Here is a 20,000-nt window from a genome sequence, read left to right on the forward strand (position 1 = left end):
GTTCCTCTTCTGCTCCAGATGGGGACGACTCGGGGACCTATGATGTCTTCGTCCACACTGAGGAAGACGAGGGGGAAGAAGACTTTTCTGAGGAGCCATGTGGTCCCTTGTCTCCCAAAGACAAGAGGGACCCAGATTATCAGGTCTCGAGTCAAAGGAAGAAGAGGAGCAGGAAGACTTCTCATCTCAGCCTCCGAGTCTGTCTGTTACCGGACTCCAGGGTCCACAGACCGGGACGAGGCGGTAAGACTCGAACCGCTGTCTGCTCACCAGTGTGTGCGTGAGTCCTTTACCGTGTGTGTCCATGTTTCAGTGTTGAAGGAGCTCAAGTGTCCTCGAGGCCTGCAGGAGGCCGACTTCCTGGACCTGCTGAAGACCTCCTTCCCTCAGCTGACTGGAGACTTTGATGCCTTCACCATGGATCCCAGCAAGAAGCTGAGTCCACTGAGAGTCCACACGCTGACACCTGAGGAGATCCAGCAGTCCATCAAGTCCACGGGGAAAGGCCGGTCTGCTCTGTACATCCGAGGGAAGGTAGACCACCGCCGGTCTCCCTGACGTCCCTGATCAGTTTGTTTGTTCTCTCATCAGTCTGCTTCTAACAACAAGACTGAATGTGACCATCTGATTGGTTTAAACTATTTCAGGCAGCCAGTGAAGCCCGGAGCAGCCTGGATCGACCCGCCCCCCCAGAAGAGCACGGCGGCGAGGACTCAAGAAAGGACGAAGGAAGAGCCGATGTGAGGTGAGTCAGAGCTGAAAGATTCCAACATGTCAGAAGCTGAGCTGAAGACGGAGGCGTCTCCTTTCTCCCCTCAGCTCCCAGCAGAGCGACCAATCAGATCCACTCTCCACAAACTCCGTGAAGTCAGAGGAAGACATGGAGCGGCGTGAGGTGTCCCAGGACCTCAGCGCCCTGACGTCAGCCGGCTCTGAGAGTGAAGAGGACGAGGAGGAAGACCGAGATGAAGAGTGGAAACCAGACGTCGAAGAGAAGAAACCCAGAGTGGAGGCGTCGCCGAGGAAACGCACCGCCTCGCCTTCCAAGGCGCCGGCTGAGAACAGCGGCGCTCCTCTGTCCTGCAGAGTCTGCCCGGCTCTGAGCGCCACCATGAACAAGCTGATCAAACACTCGTGGAGCCACGTGGACGATCCACAGAGACGCTGTGGAGTGTGTGGAGACGAGTCAGAGAGTCCGGAGGAGCTCAGGAATCATCTGGAAGCTCACAAGAAAACGTTCAGCTGTGACGTCTGCGGGAAGAAGTTCCTCTCAGTCTACAGTCTGCAGGGTCATTCTTTTCAACACACGGGAGAGAAACCCTTCAAGTGTGACGTCTGCAACAAGAGCTTTTCCTTCAAGAGCACTCTGAGAACTCACCAGTCCCGACACGTGCAGGACAGGCCGTACAAGTGTGACGTCTGTAACAAGTCCTTTAAATTCAAAGAGCTGCTGAGGATTCACAGCCGGCTGCACACAGGGGAGAAACCCTACAGCTGCAACCTGTGCGGGAAATCCCTCCGCGACCTCCGAGCGCTATCCCGACACAAGCTGTTCCACTCTGCAGGAAAGCCTCACAACTGCCAGGTGTGCGGGAAGCATTTCTTAACGCGCGGAGAAGTGGTCCGCCACGAGAAGAGTCACAAGGACAGAAACCGCACGCACCTCTGTGACATCTGCTGCAAGATGTTCCACACGCGAGGCCAGCTCAACGCCCACCTGAAGACGCACACCGAGCAGAAGATCATCTGCAGCGTCTGCGGCAAGGCGCTGTCGTCCAGCGCGCACATGAAGCGCCACATGAGGGTCCACAGCGGAGAGAGACCCTTCAAGTGCTTCAAGTGTGGACGCACATACATCTGTAACGGACACCTCAGCTTCCACCTCAAGTTCCACTCGGGCGTCAAACCGCACGCCTGCCAGGTGTGCGGGAAAGCCTTCTTCCGTAAAGAACACCTGAACAACCACATGAGGACCCACGATGGAGAGAAACCATACAAGTGCAGCGTGTGTGGGCGGGGCTTCACTCAGAGCCACTCCATGAAGACGCACATGAAGAGGCACGAGAGGGAGGAGAAGACGGCGGACTCTCCTCTTTAAAGAGACCACGTCACCATGCTGGACTCAACGGCCCCAGACCCACACCCAGACCTAGACCCAGACCTAGACCATCGTCATGAGTGCAGCATGCACGTCACGCCGGGAGGCTGTAACCAGAACTCAGAGATGATCTTGATCAGAACTCCTGAGTCAGCCCGGTCTGAGGTCCAGATCACGGCTCCTGCCCAGTCTGAGGTCCAGATCACGGCTCCTGCCCGGTCTGAGGTCCAGATCACAGCTCCTGCCCGGTCTGAGGTCCAGATCACGGCTCCTGCCCGGTCTGAGGTCCAGATCACGGCTCCTGCCCGGTCTGAGGTCCAGATCACGGCTCCTGCCCGGTCTGAGGTCCAGATCACGGCTCCTGCCCAGTCTGAGGTCCAGATCACAGCTCCTGCCCGGTCTGAGGTCCAGATCACAGCTCCTGCCCGGTCTGAGGTCCAGATCACAGCTCCTGCCCGGTCTGAGGTCCAGATCACGGCTCCTGCCCGGTCTGAGGTCCAGATCACGGCTCCTGCCCGGTCTGAGGTCCAGATCACGGCTCCTGAACGTGACGAGTGTGTAAACTTTTATTACCATGTAAAGTTTATTCACCTGCTTTCTTTGCTCTCATCCCTACTCTGTGTGTGTGTGTGTGTGTCTGTGTGTCTGTGTGTCTGTGTGTGTGTGTGTGTCTGTGTGTCTGTGTGTCTGTGTGTCTGTGTGTGCGTGTGTGCGTGTGTGCGTGTGTGCGTGTGTGCGTGTGTGCGTGTGTGCGTGTGTGCGTGTCTGTGTGTGTCTGTGTGTCTGTGTGTCTGTGTGTCTGTGTGTGTGTGTGTGTGTGTGTGTCTGTGTGTGTCTGTGTGTCTGTGTGTGTGTGTGTGTGTGTGTGTGTGTGTGTGTGTGTGTGTGTGTGTGTACACTAACGGGGACACTGTAGAGGTTTAAACACTCCTCTGTCTTCACTCTGGGAGGACGTGACAGGTCTGACCTCACACAGAGAAGCCGGCCTCTGATTGGTTGAGCGCTGACAGACTCTAAATGTTCAAACAGGTTTTGTAAATTAAAGTTGTTTAAGAGAAATGAAGAGCCGTCATCAATGTTTACAGATATTAGAAACTAATAAATCATCAATGTTTACAGATATTAGAAACTAATAAATCATCAATGTTTACAGATATTAGAAACTAATAAATCATCAATGTTTACAGATATTAGAAACTAATAAATCATCAATGTTTACAGATATTAGAAACTAATAAATCATCAATGTTTACAGATATTAGAAACTAATAAATCATCAATGTTTACAGATATTAGAAGATAATAAATCATCAATGTTTACAGATATTAGAAGATAATAAATCATCAATGTTTACAGATATTAGAAACTAATAAATCATCAATGTTTACAGATATTAGAAACTAATAAATCATCAATGTTTACAGATATTAGAAGATAATAAATCATCAATGTTTACAGATATTAGAAACTAATAAATCATCAATGTTTACAGATATTAGAAGATAATAAATCATCAATGTTTACAGATATTAGAAACTAATAAATCATCAATGTTTACAGATATTAGAAGATAATAAATCAATGTTTACAGATATTAGAAGATAATAAATCATCAATGTTTACAGATATTAGAAGATAATAAATCATCAATGTTTACAGATATTAGAAGATAATAAATCATCAATGTTTACAGATATTAGAAGATAATAAATCAATGTTTACAGATATTAGAAGATAATAAATCATCAATGTTTACAGATATTAGAAGATAATAAATAAAGTAAAAAGTGAAGAAGAAGAAGAAGAAGGAGCACCGACAGAATGATAAGCGTGCAGAGGAAGCCGTGTTTGGTTGCCATGGTAACCTGTTACACTGTGACTCTCTGAGAGGGGAGCACGTTCAGATGAGCTCAGCAGGTGGCGCTAACACGTCACACCTGGACCGCCATTAAAGCTCCGAAGAAGAAGAAGAGCTGGAGAGGAACCTTACATCCGGTTGAGTGTCCAGTCGGACAGCATTAGTGTGTGCACGATGTCAACAATGGAGGGACAGAAACTTTCTAAATGTGAGATCCTGAGAGGAATCGTTACCGACAAGCTGACGTCAGCAGCGCGGGAGATCTTCGCGGTGGTGGAGAGAACCGTATCCGGGTACGAGGAGGAGGCGGCGGGTCTGAGGCGGGAGGTGGACCGGCACAGGATCCAGCTGGAGGCTCTTCTGCAGCCCCCAGTCTCTCTCTGCAGGACAGGTGAGGAGGTGATGACGTCACAGCTCGATGAACGTATTGAAGCTTATCACTGATCAGAGTCAGTATCAGGGCTGGATGACGTCATATTTAGCGGGTCTGATCCCGATCCAGGAGTGTGTCCAGACTTTTTGTGACCGGGGTGGCCCAGCGCGTGCTCTGACTCGTGGGGGCGTGGCCTCTTTAAGATCAGATAAAGATGAAGGTGAAAGTTTAGTCGCTCTCGTGTGACGGGGACTCGTCTGTTTCTGCTTCAGACGGGGACGCCTCGGGGAGCCGGGACAGTTCAGGTCCTGCTGAGGACGAGGAGGCGGAGCCAGAGAAGAATGAGGACAGGAAGTCTATAAACCTCCGAGTCTGTCTGCTGCAGGACTCCACAGTCCGTATGCTGAGAAGAGGCGGTACGTCCAATCAGGAGGTCGCTAGTGTTCTATAATAATAAATACTGACTCCTCATTGGCTCAGAGCGTCAGTGAGCTGGACGCCTCCTTTAACAGCTCGCTGTGTTTCAGAGCTGAAGCTGCAGGTGAAGGATCTGAGCTGTCCTCCAGGCCTGCAGGAGGCAGACTTCCTGGACCTCCTGACGGCGTCCTTCCCTCAGCTGACCGGAGGCTTCGAGGCGTTCACGGTCGACGCCCGCCGAAGACTGCGACCTCTGACGGTGAAGACTCTGACTCCAGAGGAGACGCGAAGGTCCATCCGCTCCACGGGCCGAGGACCAGCAGCTCTGTACGTCCGTGTGAAGGTAGATCCTCCCACTTCAGCTCATCCAATCACATCGTCACGCCCACACGACCTCACTGCTTTCATGTCAACACTTCCTGTTTTCAAATTCATCCTCTGAATTGTTTCAGGCAGCAGAGGAGGAGCAGCGTCCCCCGTCAGCGAATACGGAGGACGGCGTGGAGGACGGCGTGGAGGACGGAGTGGAGGACGGAGTGGAGGACGGAGTGGAGGACGGAGTGGAGGACGGCATGGAGGACGGCGTGGAGGACGGCGAGGAGGACGGAGTGGAGGACGGAGTGGAGGACGGTGTGGAGGACGGCGAGGAGGACGGAGTGGAGGACGGAGTGGAGGACGGAGTGGAGGACGGTGAGGAGGACGGCGTGGAGGACGGAGTGGAGGACGGCGTGGAGGACGGAGTGGAGGACGGCGAGGAGGACGGAGTGGAGGACGGTGAGGAGGACGGCGTGGAGGACGGAGTGGAGGACGGCGTGGAGGACGGAGTGGAGGACGGCGAGGAGGACGGAGTGGAGGACGCTGATGCAGCGTGAGTCCAAAGCTGGTGAATGTGACTCTGAGCGTCTGCACAGTAAAGACATGTTCTTCCATCTTCAGGTCTCTGAGCGAACAAATCACCAGAGAGGAAGAAGAGGGTGAAACATCTGCACACCTGACCGGCCGCGCTGCAGAAGAAGAAGAAGAAGAAGAAGAGTGGAGAGCAGACGAGGACGACACAAAGTGTCCCAGAGAGGATTCACCAGGAGAGAAATCAAAGAGCGGCGCTCCTCTGTCCTGTAACGTCTGTGAAGCTCTGAGCGGCTCAAAGAACATGCTGATCAAACACTCGTGGAGACACGTGGACGATCCACAGAGACGCTGTGGAGTGTGTGGAGACGAGTCAGAGAGTCCGGAGGAGCTCAGGAATCATCTGGAAGCTCACAAGAAAACGTTCAGCTGTGACGTCTGCGGGAAGAAGTTCCTCTCTGTGATTGGCTTTCAGAGACACGCTGCTCTCCACACGGGAGAGAAACCCTACGAATGTGACATCTGCAATAAAGTGTTTAGTTTAAAGACTTCTTTGAGAAATCATCGGTTGGTGCATGTGGAGGAGAAACCACACAAATGTGACATCTGTTCCAAATCGTTTGCTTTCAAACAGCAGCTGAGGACTCACGGTGTGAGTCACACAGGAGAGAAACCTTACACCTGCGACCTGTGCGGGAAATCTGTCCTTGACCTTAACTCTTTATCCCGACACAAGATGAGTCACTCCGGGGACAAACGTCACAGCTGTGGGGTTTGTGGGAAGAGTTTTTTAACCCCAGCAGGACTGAGAGGGCACGAGAAAATCCACACAGTCAGGGACAAACCGTATCTCTGTGACGTGTGCTGCAAAACCTTCCACTCCCACAGTGTTCTAAGTGTTCACCTGAAAACACACGGCGAGAAAGAGATCTGCTGCAGCACATGTGGCAAAGCGCTGTCTTCAAAAGGAGCGCTGAGGAGACATCTGTTGGTCCACAGCGGAGAGAAACCCTACAAGTGCTCCGAGTGTGGACGTACATTTAATGCTCGAGGGCTTCTCACGTCCCATCTGAAAACCCACGCAGGCGTCAAACCGTTTGTGTGCGGCGTTTGTGGGAAAGCGTGCTCGCGGAAGGAACACCTGAGTGTCCACATGAGGACCCACAACGGAGAGAAACCCTACAAGTGCAGCGTGTGTGAGCGAGGCTTCACTCAGAGCCACTGTCTGAAGACTCACATGAAGAGCCACCAGGGCCAAGACGAGTCAGCCGGGGGCGGAGCCATGGAGCCAACGTTTTAAAAACAGCTTTATTTTCACTCTGTAATGGTCTGTGTGTGTGTCTGTGTGTGTGTCTGTGTGTGTCTGTGTGTGTCTGTGTGTGTCTGTGTGTGTCTGTGTGTGTGTGTGTCTGTGTGTGTCTGTGTCTGTGTGTGTCTGTGTGTGTGTGTGTGTCTGTGTCTGTGTGTGTGTGTGTGTGTCTGTGTCTGTGTGTGTCTGTGTGTGTGTGTGTCTGTGTGTGTGTGTCTGTGTGTGTGTGTGTCTGTGTGTGTGTCTGTGTGTGTGTCTGTGTGTGTCTGTGTGTGTGTGTGTGTGTGTCTGTGTGTGTGTCTGTGTGTGTGTCTGTGTGTGTCTGTGTGTGTGTGTGTGTGTGTGTGTGTGTGTGTGTGTGTGTGTGTGTGTGTGTGTATAAATGTAAATAAACTGAAACGTTGGGGTTGAGAATGAGAGAAGCTGATTGGATGATGCACTCGTGTGTATGTGGATTTATAACTTTTATGACTCTTAAATAAATCCTGAATCTTTTCTTTTGCCTCCAAAGTGAAACAATGATCAATAAATAAGAGTGAGAAGTTTTAACATGATTTAATATTCTTTAGTTTTTGTCCCTTTAAATATGAAACATAATGAAATAAAGAAGAGGAGGCTTTGATTTGATCCTTTCAAACTATAAACAGGTGAAGTTGTTCACGTCTGTATGATCAGATTAAATCAGTTCAAACAGTCTATGGACCCTCCGCGTGCACGCGCAATCGGAGGGGGGGGGGGGCGAGGGGGGGCCGAGGGTGTAGTGGACGGTTTGAAAAAGACCCGAAGAACTGAAGCGGGGAATATCTTTAGCGCCATCTGTCGGCGAGTTGAGTCTTTGGTTTATGTTCCCAGTCGGACAGCACGAGTTGTCCCTGTCTGTTTTCCCGCCCCATCACTCGGAGTTTAATGGTGTGTACTGGGTTTAATGGTCTGGACTGGGTTTAATGGTCTGTACTGGGTTTAATGGTCTGTACTGGGTTTAATGATCTGTACTGGGTTTAATGGTCTGTACTGGGTTTAATGGTCTGTACTGGGTTTTAATGGTCTGTACTGGGTTTTAATGGTCTGTACTGGGTTTAATGATCTGTACTGGGTTTAATGGTCTGTACTGGGTTTAATGGTCTGTACTGGGTTTAATGGTCTGTACTGGGTTTAATGGTGTGTAAAGAAGGATTTAAAGAGCTGCGTTCAAATATTTCACTTTAACATGTGAACAAGGAAAAACGTTTGAAATGAGTGTTTGGTGTTTCTGATGAACTTGGAAGTGAAGTGAAAGACTGAAGTGTTTCATGCTGTCTCCTCATTGGACAAACCGTCCAGACAGAAGATCAGATTTATTCCTCTCCTTTCTGAACATGATAGGATTGTGAATATTGATTTGTTCTTGTCATGTGTTCGGAACAAATAAACAATGAAATCAGATTTTTTGACACGATTTAAAAAAAAAAAAAAAACATCTGCTTCATTGTTTTGTTTCTTGTCGGACATCATTCATAGTTGCACCACACGAGAGAAATACTTCCAGTCAAGTTTGGGTGAAATCCATCAGTCTGAGAGGATCGATGTTTTACTGGATGAATGGAAGCAGCGGCGGCTCGGAGGATCCGGACCGACTCGCTCACATGTCCAAGTCCGACATCCTGAGAGGGATCGTCCGCGAGAAGCTGAGCACGGCCGCGCGGGAGATCCTCGCGGTGGTGGAGAGAACCGTGGCCGGGTACGAGGAGGAGGCGGCGGGTCTGAGGAGGGAGGTGGACCGGCAGAGGAAGCAGCTGGATGTGATCCTGCAGCCCCGGGTCAGTCTGCAGAGACCAGGTCTGGATCCAGCTGTTTTTGAAAAAGTTCAGATTGAAGGTTTCGATGTTTGCTGGTAAAGACTTCATGTGAAGGTTCACTTATCAAGTTTATTAGTTCTGAAAGTCTTTACTGTTTTAAATCTCTACATTTATTTCAACTCACTTTGCTTGAAGAAGTCCTGGTCCAGGATGAAGCAGGTCCGAGTGTGGTGGTTCTGAGTGAGGAGCGTCCCAAACACAAGTCAGGTAAATAATGTGAACAGCTCTCTGTCATGTTAAGAGTTCTAAGTGTAGTACCCACTTTAACCAGCAGGGGTCCGAGTGGCGGACTGCTCCTTTAATGTTGTTTGGGATTATTACATCATACTCTGCTGCTGTGATTCTTGGGAGCTACGTGTTTTAGCCTGACGTCTCGTGACCTTTGACCCCTCCTTGGTGCAGGTCTTGAGGACACTGGCAGTCTGAGCATGTGGTGGGAGGATGAGGAAGATGGTGATGGAGACGAAGAGCAGCAGCTTTCAGAAAGTCTGATAACTCCGAGTTCAAGACAAAGAAAAGAAGACCTCAAAGACCCTGACTTTCAAATCACACCCAGGTCTGAAGCCCCAGTATAACCAGTTAACTGGTGTCCAGTATAACCAGAGTCCAGTATAACCAGTTAACTGGAGTCCAGTATAACCAGTATAACCAGAGTCCAGTATAACCAGTATAACCAGAGTCCAGTATAACCAGTATAACCAGAGTCCAGTATAACCAGTATAACCAGAGTCCAGTATAACCAGAGTTCAGTATAACCAGAGTCCAGTATAACCAGTATAACCAGAGTCCAGTATAACCAGAGTCCAGTATAACCAGTATAACCAGAGTCCAGTATAACCAGAGTCCAGTATAACCAGTATAACCAGAGTCCAGTATAACCAGTTAACTGGAGTCCAGTATAACCAGAGCCCAGTATAACCAGTATAACCAGAGTCCAGTATAACCAGTATAACCAGTTCACCTTGTCGTGCTTTGTGAACTTAATAAAGTTTGTTCGTCCCTCGGCGACTTCAGAATAAAGTTTTTTTTAAATATAAATGAGTTAGCTCATTTAGTTTAGCTTGTTAGCTTAGCATAAGCGTATGCTAGTTCAAACAGAACAGAATCAGCTGTGGTTTAGAGGAATGCTATTTGGGTTAGCATGCTGTTCTGGTTTTCCTGGATAAGTGGGCCATTTGTTTGGTGGCTCAGATAGCTTTCTGTTAGCTTAGCATAGTAGCTACAATAAGCTAGTTTGCTCATATAAAGAGAGTTAGCCTCAACTTGAATCTTTATCCTGCTTGTTATTTCACCCAGAGTTCAGTCTGGCAGGAGAAAACCAGGCAGACCCCGACTCAGCGACTCCCAGGACCACTTAGACCTGAAGATCCGCATCCTGAGGGGCTCTCAGACCGCCGTCCTCTCCAACAGAGGTAAGACGTCCGTCTTCCAGGTTTCAGTTTAGCTACAGCTCACAATGATGTCGTTTCTGTTCCAGTGTTTCCAACCTGTCCGCTGCAGGACCTGAGGTGTCCTCGTGGCATGAAGGAGCCGGACTTCTTGGACCTGCTCAGGTCCACCTTCCCTCAGCTCGTCCGTCAGGAACCTTTAGAGTTCTTCACGTCCGACAGGTCGAGACGACTTCTTCCTCTGAGCGTGGCGACTCTGACGCCTGAGGAGATCTGCCGGAGCGTCCGGCTGAGCGGGGCGGGAAAATCTACCCTGTACATCCGAGGACAGACGGGGGACACTCAGAGCAGCGGGGACGACGTCCTGCAGAGAGGAGACGAGTCCACGTCGTCAGCCAGGTGAGCGAACGTCTCGCAGCAGAAGTCAGAGAGGCTCCTGTAATCAGATTACTGTAATCAGATTACTGTAATCAGATTATCTCTGTGTTTGATGAAGTGTGGTGCTAATCTGTCCTGGGGTCTCACACATGACGGTCCGGTCTTTCAGGGTTTCGTCTCCCAGAGTTCTGTCTGAAAGGAGGCGGCGTGGCAGACCTCGCCTCGGGGAAGAACCGACTCAGCACCGCCTCCGAGTCTGCGTGCTGGAGGCGGGGCAGCGTGCGAGCGTGCCGTCTGCAGAAGGTGAGTCTGGACAGTCCTGTCCGGTGTGCTGGAGGCGGACTGACCCACATGCTCTGTGTCTCTGTCTCAGACATGATCAAGTCCCCGCTGCAGGAGCTGTCGTGTCCTCGCGGACTGCAGGAGGACGACTTCCTGGCCCTGCTGAGGTCCACCTTCCCTCAGCTGGCCAATCAGAAAGCCTTCCACATGTTTACGTCGGATGGCAGCAGGCGCCTTCAGACCACGACGCCGGACGAGATCTTCAGGAGCTGCACCGGGGCGGAGAGGCCGGTCCTCTACCTGCGCATCAAGGTCCAGAGTCCTGAGCTGCCTCAGTCCTCTTTCAAATGTCTCTATGTCCCAATGATGGACGCTGTCTTTATTCCTGCAGACGGGAGAGGAGGAGGAGGAGGAGGAGGAGGAGCAGGAGGAGCAGGAGGAGCAGGAGGAGGAGCAGGAGGAGCAGGAGGAGGAGCTTCACCGTCCACAGAACAGCCACTCTGACTTTCAGTCCACTTCAGATCTTCAGATAAAGACGGACTCTGCTGGACTCACGTCGAGGTAAAGACTCACATGGACCTGCTCCCTTCAGATCCTGCAGAGCTTCATGAAGGTCTTTCTCTCCTGCAGCTCCACCGCTGGGACCCAAGTGGACTCCAGTGAGCTCAGAGACCAGGACTGGAAACCAGATCCTGATCAGTCCAGACCAAAGCGGAGGAGGGTGGCGATCAGTAAAAACCCGTGCAGGGTTTGTGGGGTCTGGTACCGGAGCCGGAGCAGCCTGATCAAACACGGCTGGACTCACGTGGACGAGGCTCAGCGGGTGTGCGGCGTGTGCGGCCTGACCTTTGACTCCTCGGACGAGTTCAGAGAACACCTGAGGAGCTACCAGAAGACTCACGACTGCTCCTTCTGCGGGAAGTCCTTCGTCAGCGCCGCCGGCCTGGAGCAGCACGCCACTCGCCACACGGGAATCAGACCTTTTAAATGTGACACCTGCAGCAAGACCTTCGCTCACCGCTACGCTCTGAGCAGACACGTGTGGGTGCACGCCGCTCTCAAACCGCACAGGTGCGAGCTCTGCCCCAAGGCGTTCGGCCTGAAGGCGGCGCTCCGAGCTCACAGCAGGACGCACGCGGGAGACGGCTTCACCTGCACGCTGTGCGGGAAGTCTCTGTCCGACCGCAGGTCTCTGCTCCGACACCGGGCCACGCACTCCGGAGAGAGACTCCACGGCTGCCAGGTGTGCGGGAAGCGATTCAAACTGGCGAACACGCTGAAGGCTCACGAGAAGACGCACACGCCCAGAGAGCGCCTCTTCCTCTGCCACGTCTGCTGCAAGAGCTTCTTCTCCAACTGCAGCCTGAAGGCGCACATGAGGACGCACGGCGGCGAGCGGCCCTTCACCTGCGGCGTCTGCGGGAAAGGCTTCATCTCCAACGGAGAGCTGAAAGTGCACACGCGTGTTCACACGGGCGAGGCGCCGTACGGCTGCTCGCAGTGCGGACGCTTCTTCAAACGAAGGACTCACCTGAGCTCCCACCTGAGGAGCCACCTGGGCCTCAAGCTGTTCGTGTGCAGCGTGTGCGGGAAGGCGTGCTCTCGACAGGAACACCTCAACGTGCACATGAGGACGCACAACGGGGAGAGACCCTACCAGTGCTCCCTCTGCGAGAAAGCCTTCACTCAAGGCCACTGTCTGAAAACACACATGAAGAGTCACCAGCAGGAAAACCTGTCCCTGAACGCACCATCGTCCTAAAACTACAAACCACTGTCAGCGACACACACACACACACACACACACACACACACACACACACACACACACACAGAGACACACACACAGAGACACACACACATAGACACACACAGAGACACACACACAGAGACACACACACAGAGACACACACACACACACACACACACACACACACACACACACAGAGACACACACACAGAGACACACACACAGAGACACACACACATAGACACACACACACACACACACACACACAGAGACACACACACACACACACACACACACACACACACACAGAGACACACACACAGAGACACACACACAGAGACACACACACAGAGACACACACACAGAGACACACACACACACACACACACACACACACACAGAGACACACACACAGAGACACACACACACAGACACACACACACAAACACATAGACACACACACACACACACACACACAGACACACACAAACACATAGACACACACACACAGACACACACACACACATAGACACATAGACACACACACACATAGACACACACACACACACACACAGAGACACACACACAAACACACACCCACACACACAGACACACACAAACACATAGACACACACACACAGACACACACACAGACACATAGACACACACACACACACAAACACATAGACACACACACACACACACACATAGACACACACACACACACACACACATAAACACATAGACACACAGACACACACACACACACACACATAAACACACAGACACACACACACACACACACACACACACACACACACATAAACACATAGACACACACACACACACACAGACACACACACACATAAACACACACACACACACACACACACACACACACACATAGACACACACACACATAGACACACACACATAGACACACACACAAACACACACACACACACACACATAGACACACACACACACACACACATAGACACACACACACACACACACACACACACACACACATAGACACACACACACACACACACACATAAACACACACACACACACACACACACACACACACACATAGACACACACACACATAGACACACACACATAGACACACACACAAACACACACACACACACACACATAGACACACACACACACATAGACACACATAAACACACACACACACACACACACACACACACACACACACACAGACACAGACACACACACACATAGACACACATAAACACACACACACACACACACACACACACAGACACACACACATAAACAGCTTCATCACAGTGACAACACAAGAAGCATTTATTCCTTTTGCTGTTTGTAAACATTGATTGTAAACAATCACAACAACAACAGGAGCAGTGTGAACTGTGTCATGGACGACCTTTGACCTTCTGACACTGACTCAGTCATATTCACTCATTGTGTGTAAAACGCCGTTTTCTGTCTTCATGTTGCGTTCACTGAATCCTGAACGCACCATCTGCTGCCTCAAAGTGCATTATGGGTAGAGATGTGTGTGACTCTTTTGTTTCACTTCCTGTCACGTGTCGGTGCTTTCTGATCTTTTCTGTCCTTCTGTTGGCGTGTTGCGTTCAGGGCAGCTCCAGCATGTCATGTTCTGCCAGAATGCGCTGCGTCTGCGTGTGCACCAGCGTCAGAGCGTGGATGATGACGCGCAGGACGGGCGTGGCCTCCCGCTCACTCTGAACGCACACGAGCTGCAGGAAGTAGCGTCGCTCCGGGAGCGCGAGGAAGACGAACTCTGCAGCCTGACGGAGCATCCAGGGGTGGTGAGGGGCCAACGCCACCTGATAGGCGTCTCTGAGGGGACGACACATCTTTGTTTACAACAATAAAACATTTCAACGCTCACCAGTGCTTCAAACTGTGTTGTCTGAGCTTTTGTCTGGTCCTTAAACACACCACGCTCTGACGCTACCTGCTCAGCTCTCCAGGTGTTTTGTATCGCCCGTCTGCGTCCGGCCCTTCAGCCAAACCTTCCAACATGAGCTTCAGCCAGAGCAGAGAGCGATGCAGCCGCAGCAGCGTCCTGCAACCGGAGTCTGTGCGCCGGGAGAAGTCGACCACGCCCTCTTTTAGCTCCGCCCTCACCATGGACTGTAGTGAGCGATAGGCCTGGAGAGAAACAGGAAGCTGTGACGGTTGACCTCATTTCTCAGGAATGTTTGGACCACACGGGATTCTCTTACCCCCCTTTGTAGTCCAGTGCCATCAGACACACCACGTTTCCCATGAGCCTCTGCGCTGCGTTTGAGTGACAGCTCTCGGATCAGAACAACCTTTTCCTTCACCTTCTGAGAGAAGAAGCTGACCATGGTCCCCAGAGCGTCCATGAATCTGAAAGAGAGAAGCTTCAGGCTTCTGTAATCACTGACTGTTTGACCACCATGTAAAGAAATGAATCATTACTGCATGTATGTGAACATGTCACACACACACACAATGATAAGGCTTCACACGTAAAGGTCAGACCCCGAGTGTCTCCTGCTGAGAGTCAGAGTGAGCTGATTCACCTGGAGCCAGTGGGAGGGGCCTAATCCCTGAGACATGGTGCAGAAAGTGTTTAATGTGGAACTATTCCTTTAAAGGATGAATGATGTACTTGAGTAGCTGATCCCAGCTCTGCAGGTAGGGCTCCAGCAGGATGTCTTCAGCGTCCGTCAGGCTGGACTTTAAATACTGCAGAAGAAGACGGGCCTGAAACGATTGGCCAGGACAGTCTTTTATAAGGGGCGGGGCTTTATTCAGCTCCACCCACTCCCCGGGAGCCAATGGAGGCTGTGAGAAAAATATACAAATGTAAAAACACAATTATCCTATAGAAGAGCTGTTTGAATCCTGTAAACCACGTGATGACTCTGATTGGTTACCTGATTATAAAAGTGAAAGACACATTTAAGATTAAAGATTCAGAAGTCCTCATAAGGATAGAAAAATAAACCCTGTGTGTGTGTTGTGTGAGTGTGAACACTTTTAAAGATATTAAACACGTCTGATACATAAACGGTCCTGCACACTTAAAGACCCACAGACTGAATCCATCTGTTTAAGGTCCTCACAAGGATAGAAAAACAAGTGTTTCTGTGTGTGTGTGTGTTCATTCAGCAAGTATATATTTTATTAAGACGAATGAGTGAACTCAAGACTGTTCACAGTCCTCATAAGGATAGAATAAAAGTGTGTGTTGTGTTAAACTGATTTAGCAGCAGAAACAAATAAACACATAATATATAATATAATATATAATATATTATATTATATTATATTTTATATATTATATTATATTATATATTATATTATATATTATATTATGTTATTTATTATATTATTTATTATATTATATTATATTATATTATATTTATTATATTATGTGTCAGTCATACCCTTTGTTTGTTGGAACTCAAACATGGATGCCAAGGGCTGCCACAGTCGCTGACTCCACGCTGAGCTGAAGAGAGAAACAGACGAGTGAAACAACTTCCTGTTTGTCATTAAAGTTTGTAAAGAGCAGAAAATAAGACATTATATATAATAATATAATTATATTACATATAATATTAGACATTCGTAACGTTATCATCATTCCTGTGAGCGTTCAGGCTTCTGCAGTACCTTCTTCACGATTAGCTCGGGAGCTAAATAGCTTGTCATGCTAACATTTACAGCAGATTAACGTTTAATAAAATTATTTTAATTTTAAGTTTTACAAAAAAAGTTGAACAGAGATGATGACATGCTAAAGGTCAACATGTTCCTCTTTTCTTTTTCACTCACAGACGGATCATTCTTCTTCATAATAACTCACATGACGATTAGCTTAGCATTAAGACTGAGCGCTGTCAGACGGCGTCCCCTGAGGCAGATTTCACATTATGAGGGAATACTGTGGTTTAAAGTTTCTCAGCCTGTAGTGCCCCCTGCTGGCCCTGGGCCCCCTGCTGGCCCGGGGCCCCTGCTGGCCCCCTGCTGGCCCTGGGCCCCCTGCTGGCCCCCTGCTGGCCCTGGGCCCCTGCTGGCCCCCTGCTGGCCCTGGGCCCCCTGCTGGCCCTGGGCCCCTGCTGGCCCGGGGCCATCCAGTCGTATGAGTGTGTGACACAGGAAGAGCGATGGAGCCAACATGGCCGACATTCAGTGACATCTTCAGAGGAGGAAACTCACGTAGCCACAGCGAGCTGATGAAGAGGAGCAGAGCCAACATGGCCGACATCAGGAGGAAGCGAAGCAGCATAGTCCGTCTGAGGAAAACCATGGTGACCACGACTGACGCTGACGTGTAAACACACTTTCACTTTAACGCTGTTCAAACACACATTGTTTACACGCCCGTAGGAACGTCGATACACGCTCGCTCACTCGCACTCTGTCGTTAAAGGTCTTTGGTGTGCCCACTCCCACATTTATTGGCCAAACAAACACACCTGACCTTTAAACTTGACCTTTGTCCTAAAAGTGTTGATATGCGCACATGCTACAGTGACTTCCTGGTAATCCTTATATGGGCAGAACGTTGAAGTGATGGTGGGTTCAATGTATTTTTTAGTAGTGGGACAGTCCAGTGTCGCTGGTTAGTTCAGGGTCTGTATTGAGGGTGGGACAGTCCAGTATCAGTGGTTAGTTCAGGGTCTGTATTGAGGGTGGGACAGTCCAGTGTCGGTGGTTAGTTCAGGGTCTGTATTGAGGGTGGGACAGTCCAGTGTCGGTGGTTAGTTCAGGGTCTGTATTGAGGGTGGGACAGTCCAGTGTCAGTGGTTAGTTCAGGGTCTGTATTGAGGGTGGGACAGTCCAGTGTCAGTGGTTAGTTCAGGTCTGTATTGAGGGTGGGACAGTCCAGTATCAGTGGTTAGTTCAGGGTCTGAAAAAACAGTGGGACAGTCCAGTGTCATTGGTTAGTTCAGGGTCTCTATTGAGGGTGGGACAGTCCAGTATCAGTGGTTAGTTCAGGGTCTGTATTGAGGGTGGGACAGTCCAGTATCAGTGGTTAGTTCAGGGTCTGTATTGAGGGTGGGACAGTCCAGTGTCAGTGGTTAGTTCAGGGTCTGTATTGAGGGTGGGACAGTCCAGTGTCAGTGGTTAGTTCAGGGTCTGTATTGAGGGTGGGACAGTCCAGTGTCAGTGGTTAGTTCAGGGTGTGTAATAACAGTGGGACAGTCCAGTGTCAGTGGTTAGTTCAGGGTCTGTATTGAGGGTGGGACAGTCCAGTATCAGTGGTTAGTTCAGGGTGTGTAATAACAGTGGGACAGTCCAGTGTCAGTGGTTAGTTCAGGGTCTGTATTGAGGGTGGGACAGTCCAGTGTCAGTGGTTAGTTCAGGGTCTGTATTGAGGGTGGGACAGTCCAGTATCAGTGGTTAGTTCAGGGTCTGTATTGAGGGTGGGACAGTCCAGTATCAGTGGTTAGTTCAGGGTCTCTATTGAGGGTGGGACAGTACAGTGTCTGTGGTTAGTTCAGGGTCTCTATTGAGGGTGGGACAGTCCAGTATCAGTGGTTAGTTCAGGGTCTCTATTGAGGGTGGGACAGTCCAGCATCAGTGGTTAGTTCAGGGTCTGTATTGAGGGTGGGACAGTCCAGTGTCGGTGGTTAGTTCAGGGTCTCTATTGAGGGTGGGACAGTCCAGTATCAGTGGTTAGTTCAGGGTCTGTATTGAGGGTGGGACAGTCCAGTATCAGTGGTTAGTTCAGGGTCTGTATTGAGGGTGGGACAGTCCAGTGTCAGTGGTTAGTTCAGGGTCTGTATTGAGGGTGGGACAGTCCAGTGTCAGTGGTTAGTTCAGGGTCTGTATTGAGGGTGGGACAGTCCAGTGTCAGTGGTTAGTTCAGGGTCTGTATTGAGGGTGGGATATTCTGGCGTTCTATAAAGAAAACAAAAGTCTGATAAATTGATAAAAGAAATAATTTATTGGTGTTAAAATGACCCACGGAGCACTTTGACCACACGGCGTGTTCACTAACTCGTTGGTTGCTTTAATGACTGATATGTTTGGTGATGGAGTCGTGGGTCTCCTGCAGTTTGTGCTTGATCGAGGCTTTGGGGGGTTTCATTAAGGGGGCACTAAGGGTTACCTACGAGTATAAACATTATGGCTTTTAAAGATACAGTACACATATTTTGAACATCCTGATTTTAAATCATGTTGGACCGACCTTCATTTGACTGATCTTTGGAAGCTAACTAAGATTTGTGCTAAGCTAAAGGCTATTTCTCTACAGTCTAAGTGAGGAAGTGGAATAAATAAACTCAGTTTAATCTTGTTTTTGAGGCTCGTAATGAGATTATTTCTGTCTGGAAGAACATTGATTACATCATTGATTACATCATTGATTACATCATTGATTACATCATTTCATTTCTAATTAAGAACCCTGAAGATGGCGTGAGAGCCCCGCTCATGTAGGCACTTCTTCCCTTCGCTGGGTCAGTCAAGGAATGCATGAGATAAAAAATAAAGGTCCTCATACTTTAAGGTATGTGTGTGTGTGTGTGTGTGTGTGTGTGTGTGTGTGTGTGTGTGTGTGGAGGTCAGCAGAATCCTTCGGCTTTAACCTTCAAGACGTCACAGAGCCCGGGTCGCTGCTGAAGAACCTGAAGAACAAATCACAGAGTAATCTTCCTGTTGTCACGTTTGTTGCCTGGTAACAGGAAGTTTAAATTATTGTCTTACTGTCTAATCTGTTTATCAACCCCTCCCTCCTCTCCAGCTCCGCCCCTCATGTCCAAATATGGTCTCTTCCTTTGACTTTTTGTCTACTTCTTTGATACAGTTTATGGAGATCCTGAATGTGATGAGTTTTATTTTGAAAATCCAACGCCCACCTTCAGTGTTGTTAGGATTTCTCCGAACAGATGTCGAGATTCTTCGGTGTGCGGCTCTTCAAAGTAATCCACCGCAGAGACCTCGACCACGATAGACCTGATGCTTTCACACGCAGCTGCAGAGACACACACAACCAATCAGCTGTGAGAACCATGATGATACGTGTGTGTGTGTGTGTGTGTGTGTGTGTGTCTCACTGTGGAAGTGCAGGATGGCCTGCCCGCTGACGGGGGAGTGTGTCAGGATCAGAGTCTGCAGACTCTTCAGACCAGCTTCACACAGATCTGTCGCCACCTGCAGGCCGAGGTCGGTAATACGCTCCAACTCCAAGATCTGCAGGTCAGAGCAGCTACGCACTGCACACACACACACACACACACACACACACACACACACACACACACACACACACACACACACACACACACACACACACACACACAGCAGTCCTCACTGTGAGCTGATTGATGATTTTACTCTTGCTCACAGCGTTTCAAAGCTCAAAGATTTTCAGTTTCCACCGACAGCCGACATTGTTTGACTAAAGGATTTAAGGATATACATCTGTCACTCACCTAAAGTAACCAAT

General features: G+C 49.7%; 3 protein-coding genes across 3 annotated transcripts in view; 1 reads left to right on the forward strand and 2 right to left on the reverse strand.

The window, feature by feature from the left end:
* The window catches only part of LOC306841602 (uncharacterized protein), a gene marked incomplete at its 3' end in the record, with an annotated part of 8,892 nt that extends 1,999 nt beyond the window's left edge, over nt 1-6,893 (forward strand). Inside the window, exons 3-12 of the mRNA XM_079371547.1 lie at nt 19-243; nt 314-534; nt 648-745; nt 820-2,096; nt 2,148-2,656; nt 4,054-4,348; nt 4,603-4,746; nt 4,858-5,090; nt 5,200-5,615; nt 5,684-6,893. Of these exons, the coding sequence (XP_079227673.1) occupies nt 19-243; nt 314-534; nt 648-745; nt 820-2,096; nt 2,148-2,656; nt 4,054-4,348; nt 4,603-4,746; nt 4,858-5,090; nt 5,200-5,615; nt 5,684-6,893 (4,628 nt within the window). The remainder of the gene's footprint in view (nt 1-18; nt 244-313; nt 535-647; nt 746-819; nt 2,097-2,147; nt 2,657-4,053; nt 4,349-4,602; nt 4,747-4,857; nt 5,091-5,199; nt 5,616-5,683) is intronic.
* Nucleotides 6,894-12,400: 5,507 nt separating this feature from the next.
* Nucleotides 12,401-16,912, reverse strand: LOC306841318 (ceramide-1-phosphate transfer protein-like). The gene is made up of 6 exons (XM_079371130.1): nt 16,760-16,912; nt 15,985-16,049; nt 15,204-15,379; nt 14,791-14,938; nt 14,520-14,716; nt 12,401-14,401 (listed from the first exon to the last, which is right to left on the reverse strand). The coding sequence occupies exons 1-6, from the start codon at nt 16,848-16,850 to the stop codon at nt 14,173-14,175; spliced, it is 906 nt and encodes a 301-aa protein (XP_079227256.1). The 5' UTR covers nt 16,851-16,912; the 3' UTR covers nt 12,401-14,172.
* A 1,751-nt stretch (nt 16,913-18,663) lies between these two features.
* LOC306841305 (F-box only protein 41-like) overlaps nt 18,664-20,000 on the reverse strand; it is a 14,071-nt gene continuing 12,734 nt past the window's right edge. Inside the window, exons 14-17 of the mRNA XM_079371108.1 lie at nt 19,987-20,000; nt 19,609-19,767; nt 19,411-19,526; nt 18,664-19,179 (exon numbers count right to left, since the gene is read on the reverse strand). The exon at nt 19,987-20,000 is cut by the window's right edge and continues 105 nt beyond it. Coding sequence (XP_079227234.1) covers nt 19,117-19,179; nt 19,411-19,526; nt 19,609-19,767; nt 19,987-20,000 — 352 coding nt within the window. The 3' untranslated portion in view covers nt 18,664-19,116. The remainder of the gene's footprint in view (nt 19,180-19,410; nt 19,527-19,608; nt 19,768-19,986) is intronic.

This window comes from Symphodus melops, assembly GCF_947650265.1.
Source record: "Symphodus melops genome assembly, chromosome: 20".
NCBI lineage: Eukaryota > Metazoa > Chordata > Actinopteri > Labriformes > Labridae > Symphodus > Symphodus melops.